Below are 7,805 nucleotides of genomic sequence, written 5' to 3'. Positions count from 1 at the left end.
TTCTAGGATTGTTCATTCTTTTCTCTGTGGAGAGAGAGAAAGATGCAAAGAGTTTGGTGTCTGTTACAGAAAGGGGAGGGAGCAATGGGATGAGATTTAATGAGGCCAAGTGCAGGGTTCTACACTTTGGCCACAGCAACCCCAAGCAGAGCTACAGGCCTCAGCCTGTAGCTGAGTGACAGTAGACAGAGTGGCTGGAGAGGAGCCAGGTAGAAAGGGACCTAGGGCACTGGTAGATAGTAGCTGAAGATGAGGCAGCAGTGTGCCCAGGTGTCCAAGAGAGCCAATGGCATTCTGGCCTGTATCAGGAACAGTGTGGCCAGCAGGACAAAGGAGGTTATTCTTCCCTTGTATTCAACACTGGTCAGGCCACACTTTGAGTACTGTGTCCAGTTCTGGGCCCCTCATTTAAAGAGAGGTGTTGAGGTGCTGGAACTCCACCACCTCCCTGGGCAGCCCATTTTGGAGCGTGTTCAGAGAAGGATGACGAAGCTGGTGAGAGGTCTGGAGCACAGCCCTGTGAGGGGAAACTGAGGGAGCTGGGGGTGTGCAGCCTGGAGAAGAGGAGGCTCAGGGCAGACCTCATTGCTGTCTACAACCACCTGAAGGGAGGCTGTAGCCAGGTGGGGTTGGTCTCTTCTGCCAGGCAAAAACCAACAGAACAAGGGGACACAGTCTCAAGTTGTGCTGGGGGAGGAATAGGCTGGATGCTAGGAGGAAATTGTTGTCAGAGAGAGTGATTGGCATTGGAATGGACTGCCCAGGGAGGTGGTGGAGTGGCCATGCCTGGAGGTGTTGAAGCAAAGCCTGGCTGGGGCACTTAGTGCCATGGTCTGGTTGATTAGCTAGGGCTGGGTGCTAGGTTGGACTGGATGATCTTGGAGGTCTCTTCCAACCTGGTTGACTCTATCAGTCTATTAATCTATGACTGAAGCAGCACAGAATTCACAAGCTTTGTGGGCTTTTGGATTCTGGATCTAAAGGGAGTTACACTTGTGCTGCTGCTCTGTTTGTGATGTCTGTCCATGAGGTTGCTCAGTAAAGAATAGGGACATAATGGGTAGTGATGTTTTGTTGCTCAGAATATCCCACATAAGACTGGCAGCAACTTGCCACTCTAGTTCCTGCAGCCTTGCTGTGGTGTTGGGTGAGAAAAGAGGCCAGTGTTGTCTGTGGTGTCCTTCTAGTACTTTGGGAATTGAATGGTTAGGGTAAGTGAGGTTACTTGCATTGGCAGATGAAGTGCCAGTGAAGAGCAAAGCACCACACCACTGTCTAGGTAAAAGGTCTAAATGGAAAGCCTGTTTTTTAAAGAGAAAGAGATTTCAGTGTGTCAAGGTACTGTGGATAGTGGGTTAAAGTGAAGAATCCAGCAGGTGAACTGTGATAATATTGCCTCTAAAGGGACATGAATCCACTTTTCATTTACAGAACTGAAAAGGAAGCCCCTGGAGCTTTCCTGAATAATCTTTTTCTTGATGGGAATAAAGAAATTCCCTACTTCTTTCCAGAAAGTTTGAAGTAAGCAGAGGTGATACCTGGAAACAGCCTTGGAATGCCATCTGAAAGGAAAGTGCACATGCAGCATGCCTTTCTTGGCTGGGCTTAACAGCTTACGTGCCAACTTTCTTCCTGGAGTGATCAATGGCAAAACATGCATTTAAAATCAGTGGGTGCAAACAATTAGGAAATGAAGCAAAAGTCTTTTAAACCAAAAAAGGAGGGAGTGTGACAAGAAGACAGGATGCAAGGTAGTTTGTTTGCTCACTGCTGTTGTTTTTGCAGTCATTTGTTAACTCAAACTTGAACAAGGCATAGCCAGGAAAGAACAATACTCTGCCTATTTTTTCTGGTGTGTGTTTTGTTTTGTATGTGGCTTGAGAGTTTGATCCATAATGGGTCCTAAGACCTCTGAGCTCCACGTATTTCCCAAACACCATGGCCCTCTGAGATTGTTAGCAGAGCAGTGGGTGGCCTGGCAGTTGTTGCCTTCTTGTTTGAGTGTGGTTCCCTGGAGTGGGGAGAGCGACTGCTGATAGGGCAGAGAACAAGGGGAGTGGGGCCTCTGCATCTTCTCAGTGCTATTGGCTGGTTTTGTTTTCTGGCATCTATGAGACTTGAGCTTTGGAGAACAGCCATCTGACATCCTGTTTTCACTGAATTTTGTCTCTGGTCTTCCCAGTCTCTTCTCCTTTCTTCTGCTTGCAGAGTTTGCTGCAATAACACCAAGGTAAGAACATGAAACAGTGCTTCTTGGCTCATTTCTCATGTGGGGGTTGTTTGAGCAAGAGGTATCTGGCATTCTAGGCAGATAAAGACAAGTTTAGCTAGGATCTCAGAAATTACTCTGGAGAGAGCTGAGTGCTGAATTAACCTCACCTGCTTGGAACCACCCTCTATGGATTCCTGTGCAGCAAGCGCTAAGCAATGCCTGCACACTTTTAGTCCTCAGGCTCAATCCTGCTCTGGTTGAAGTTAGTGGAAGTTTAAGGGTGAAGCCGAAGCTGCATCAAGCCTCAAACATGTTGGCCTTGGCAAGGACAGCAGCTGGGCAGTGACTCTTGTGACATGAGAGTGACCAAGATGCAGCTTCCAGCCTTTTCTGATAAAGCTGGATGAGGTGCTGTGTGGAGTTCTTCGCTGCAGGCTGTCTCCCCTGGTGCAGAGCTGGTTTCCATGCTGGTCCTGGATGGAAAGGTTTGTTGCTGAAGTGAGCTATGGCTCTCATGCTCAGCACTTTTTGCACCAAGGGGAGGAAGGACATCTGGAATGTCTGTGTGCATAGCCCCAGCACATTGAGCAGCCACCTCTGGGTAAGACACCCCCCACCCAAGCAGGAAAGATAGGCAGGTTTGTTCTACTACAAGAAGAGAAGGGAAAATAGTAGAAATGCAGGGCATAATGGGGGTCTGAGCAACCTGATCTAGTTAGGGATGACCCTTCCTGCTGCAGAGGGGTTGGCTAGATGACATTTTAAAGGTCCCTTCCAATCCAATGCATTCTATGATTGTATGATAAGAGAAGGTTGGATGGAAATGTGTAGGAGTGAGGAGGTGAAATGGAAAGATGCAATGCAGAACCAGTCAGAGGTGGATACCTGTGGGTGAAAGTCAGCCCTGGTTACTTTCTCAAGAACATCCTGTCCCTACTGTGCTCCTGAGGATACAGAGATCCTTAGTGTCCCTCTCTTTTAGAGTAATGTTCCTAAAGCAGGACTCAAGCTTCTCCCAGGTGTGTTGGATTTTGAAGAGCAAAACAGGGGATATATTACAGGAGACAAGTAACTGAACATACTATCCAGTGCAAGAGACCTTGGCAGCAGGCTCTGCTGCTCTTCTGACATGTTAGCCAGCCCTGATGGAGGAGGCAATATGTTCTGCATTTCTGTCTAGCAATCCTGAATAGAGATCCAGGTAAAGAGAAGCTTTCTGCAGAGGGAAGGGTGATCTGGCTCAGCAAGACTCTGTGCAGGGAAGACCCAAATAAAAAAAGTAACTCAGGCAACCTAAATGTTCCCACCAGGCAGCAGGGTCTTGTGAAACCTGTTATGCCAGACTCAACACAGGAGATGATGTTTGAAGACTTGTTTAGAAAAGAAAGTCTTGATGACTGTTTTACCTTTTTGACACATGGAGGTCTCTGCAACAAACTGCTCAGGGAGAAAGGGATAGCAGGTGGAGATGGAAAAACTGGATGAGGGGAGGGATAGTGGAAGGAATGTCTTGGGGATGAGAACCTCACCTGAACTGTGTTTATGGCAATGATTATCTAGGGTGTATGAACAAATGTGGTGAAGCAGGTTCTGGACTGCATGCTCTGGGAAGAAGCTGAGAGGGAGAGCAATGCAAAGCAGATGCCTGCCATTTTGTTTGGTGCAGTGGTTTGAAATTGGAGAAGATCAGATTTAGACTGGATATTAGGGACAAGTTCTTCACCACGAGGGTGGTGGAACACTGCAGCAGATCAGATTGCCCAGGGAGATGGTGGAGGACCCATCCCTAGAGACATTCGAGGTCAGCCTTGATGGGGCTCTGAGCATCCTGGTCTAGTTGCAGATGTCCTTGCTGACTGCAGGATTGTTGGACTAGGCAACCTTTAAAGGTCCCTTCCCACCTAATGATTTCTGTGATGTCATGAGCTCCTGAAAAGTGCTCAGACAACATGCCCATGGATCAGAGTCCAGAAACAGCCACTAGACAAAATGGGGGATGGCAAAAGTGGTTTCCTCCCTACAGGAGATAAAAGGTTCAGGTACAAAGAGTGTATTAAAAGCACTGGAATGAGATACCCTGGGACCCTTTCAGCTCCAAAACTGGCTTTAGTTTTTAAAGTCTGTATTCTTCTCTCTTTGTCTGAAGATAAACAAGAGCCTATGAGGACTTGCACTTCCCCCCTCCCTCACAAATGGAATGCTCCAAGGAAAAAATCATCCTGAATATTGGGGGAGTCAGATATGAGACTTACAGCAGCACCCTCCAGACCTTCCCAGGGACCAAGCTGTGCAGCCTAACAGATCCTCGTGCCCCGAGCATCTATGACTATGATCCCACCACCAAAGAGTTCTTCTTCGACAGGAGCGCTGAGATCTTCAGCTACGTGTTGAACTATTACAGGACCAAACATTTCCACTGCCCCATTGATACCTGCAGATCAGTCTTGAAAGAAGAGCTGGCTTTCTGGGAAATAAGTGAGGCACAGCTAGCACCCTGCTGCTGGCTGAAGCTGAATAACAAAGTGGTGCAGACAGAGGAGCTTAACATCTGGGATGAAAACGAGCAGAATGACCACCAGTGCCTCATAGTCCAGACAGAAAGAAGAGATCTCAGCTGGCGAACCAGGTGGCAGCCAAAGATTTGGTCTATGTTTGAGAAACCCTTTTCCTCAATCAGTGCTAAGGTAATCCTGTATGTGGGGATGGGTGCTGTGTGCTTTGGGATTACTGGGATGGGTCTGTGCGTTCATAGCTTTGATAAGCATGCTCTGAGTCCTGGATTAAAAGATAAGAGAGCATTATCTTTCCTCATTAACAAGCACCTCCTTCTGCTCTCCTTTTCCTATCCCTCTTCTCTGCACAAAATGCCTCTTTTAAACATCAGTCATGGAGAGCAAAGAAAGTCAGAGGCTGCAGAAGACACTTTCTGTGCTGTCAATATTTCTAGCAAAAACATTTAGTGCTGAAGAGACCTTCAGTGTGGGTCTGTTGCGTTATTCTGGCTGTTGGACATTTCCCCTTCCTCACAAACTCTGATAGAGGAGTGCAGGTGATTTTTTGTTTTTCTTCAGGTCTGATCTTCTCTACTGTTTTTCAAACCTGAGAAGAGAAAATAGACTCCACCTGAGCAAAGTGATGGTGCTTTGAGAAAGATCAGTCTGGGGTCACACTGGTCCCATGAAGGAGATCTTGGGGTTGTGGAGGGGCATCGAGGTTAGGTGGTATGTGTTGGCCAAACTAATCACATATGTGCCCTTTCCTCCCTCTGCAGTGTTTGGCTTTTGTTTCTCTGCTGTTCATCGTGGGAATTGTCATCATATTCTGTGAGGAGACCAAGGCACAGTTTGAGTTCTTTACTGCTAACTTCACCTCTGTTGGCTCTTCTGAGGTCTCCCACAACGACCATGAACCTTATTACCACCAGGCTGCCTACTTGCTTCACTTGGAGCTTTTCTGTGTCCTCTGGTTTACTTTTGAGTTCTCTGTGCGGTTTTGCTGTTGCCCAGACAAGAAACTGTTCTTTCAAAATCCCCTAAACGTGGTTGACTTCCTCTCCCTCTTCCCAGTTTATATTGAACTCTTTGTGGCTGGGCAGATTCAGAGGATGCCAAGCCTGGGGCTTTGGCTGGGCTTTGTTCGCATTATCTATCTCCTCAAGCTCCTGAAGATATCCAAGCTGATAGAAACACCTCTGATCCTCAAGGTTCTGTGCTACACCCTCAAGTCTATCCTCAGAGAGATCTGCATCCTGTTGATGATTTTGGCCTTTGAAACTCTCTTCTTTGGCTCTCTCTTTTTCTATGGGGAGTTGCTAGGTAGCCACCCTTCCTACACAGGGGAGCTGCACTTTGCTGACATTCTTGTTTGCTTCTGGTGGGCTTTGATCACACTCACTACAGTGGGCTATGGAGATATTATCCCTCTCACCCCATTTGGCCAAGTGACAGCAGCCTTAGCTGCAATATTTGGCATGTTAACAGTCATCATCCCAATCCCCATTTTCCTGGTGAAGTTTAAAAGCTATTATGACATTGCTATCTTCAAGCAGAAGCTGGAAAGAAACAAGAAACATTAGCACTTCAGAACCTCTCTTCCCCTTTGCCTTTAGCAATAAACCTTCAGTGAGGTTTATTCCCTTTGATGGGAAGGGAGTGCAGGTAGTTCTCACTGCATTTTGCTTGCTGCCTTAGCCTATTTCAAGCCATTGGTGAGGTGAGAGGCCTCAGGCAGTGCTTGACATACACAACAGTTCAGACCAGTTGAAGTCCATGGATCTTTCCCACATGCTCTTTTTGCATGCCACAGGTCTCTCTCTCACCCAGCTGTTCAGAGACAGGATGTGATGCTGCATTTCAACCTCAATATGCAGCTCATAGCTCAGCTCCATGACTGAGGACCACAGCATATTCCCTCAGCTGGCATGCAACCCAGGATGCCAGCTATGCCCTCCATTGCCTGACAGCCCATAACCACATTTTGCATGCTGGGAAAGAAGATTTATTCACATTCCTGCTCTGACAGAGAGGAGGGAGTGTGGATACAGGGTTTGAGTGTGGGGTTTGAGTGTGGGCATGGGGTTTGAGTGTGGATAAGATGTTTGAGTGTGGAGGTTTGAATGTGGATAATGGGTTTGGGTGTGGGTATGGGGTTTGAGTGTGGATAAGGGGTTTGGGTGTGGGTATGGAGTTTGAGTGTGGGTATGGGGTTTGAGTGTGGATAAGGGGTTTGGGTGTGGGTTTTGGGTGTGGGTATGGAGTTTGAGTGTGGGTATGGGGTTTGAGTGTGGATAAGGGGTTTGGGCGTGGGTTTTGGGTGTGGATATGGGGTTTGAGTGTGAGTATGGGGTTTTGAAATGATGCTCTGTTTCCTCAGTTGACATAAGCAAGCCCACACTCTCACAGAGATGTAAAGAAGGCAGCAGGCTGCCCTGACTGTGCTCCTGTCTGATAACCTGCCCTGTGAGCTCACAGGAGCTGCTGCAACAATTGAGTAGCAGCAAGGAAGCCCTCCAACAGCAAATCCTTTTTGGCTCTGCTGCAGTCAATGGCAACCTTTCCTCAAGCCCAGTAAGATCACAATTTCTTTGTTTGCTTCCAGTGGATTAACACATTTCAACAGCTCTTGCTATGCTCTAGCCAAAATATCTATATGGGGTTTTTTTGCTGTTCAAAAGGAAGAACATAATCTGCTCTATTCAGTACCATTTTAATGTCTCCTAGGCATAAACTAGGATTATTTATCTTATAACTGGATAGTCTTAAAATTAAACCTATGTTGAATTTTGACATAACAAATCTTGGTGAGGTAGAAAAAACCCACCACATCCCAATCATTATTTAGCAGGGTCATGTGCTAGGATTGTTCTGTTCAGTAGGTAAAAACTCCTGTAGGCAATAACACTTAGATATTTAAAGTTCATGGAGGTTATATTTTAATTGCCATTTTGGTTAAGGTTCTTCACTACTATTTCTGTTCAGGATAAGATCTTAAGGATGCTTTGTGTGAGGCTTTTTGTTTGTTTGTTTGTTGGTTGTTTTTTTTTTCCTGAAACAGGAGGTAACTTCCCTGTGTTCCAATGGAATTACATTTAATG

At 46.6% G+C, this 7,805-nt stretch overlaps 1 protein-coding gene across 1 annotated transcript; it reads left to right on the top strand.

Moving 5' to 3' along the window:
* Nucleotides 1-2,135: 2,135 nt before the first annotated feature.
* LOC135183665 (potassium voltage-gated channel subfamily C member 1-like) lies at nt 2,136-6,830 on the top strand. Its single transcript, XM_064158869.1, has 3 exons — nt 2,136-2,230; nt 4,359-4,896; nt 5,484-6,830. Exons 2-3 carry the CDS (start codon nt 4,405-4,407, stop codon nt 6,285-6,287), a joined length of 1,296 nt encoding a protein of 431 aa, XP_064014939.1. The 5' UTR covers nt 2,136-2,230; nt 4,359-4,404; the 3' UTR covers nt 6,288-6,830.
* Nucleotides 6,831-7,805: the final 975 nt, after the last annotated feature.

The sequence above is a fragment of the Pogoniulus pusillus genome, chromosome 19, assembly GCF_015220805.1.
Source record: "Pogoniulus pusillus isolate bPogPus1 chromosome 19, bPogPus1.pri, whole genome shotgun sequence".
In the NCBI taxonomy this organism is placed as follows: domain Eukaryota; kingdom Metazoa; phylum Chordata; class Aves; order Piciformes; family Lybiidae; genus Pogoniulus; species Pogoniulus pusillus.
Note: the sequence above shows the minus strand (reverse complement) of the source record. Positions and strands in the feature narration are given on the sequence as shown.

What these genes read in the sequence shown, in the direction of transcription:
- LOC135183665 (XM_064158869.1), top strand. Translation starts at nt 4,405, where the DNA reads ATGGAATGCTCCAAGGAAAAAATCATCCTGAATATTGGGGGAGTCAGA. An exon ending in TTTCCTCAATCAGTGCTAAG is followed by an intron (nt 4,897 to 5,483) that starts GTAATCCTGTAT and finishes CTCCCTCTGCAG; the next exon opens with TGTTTGGCTTTTGTTTCTCT.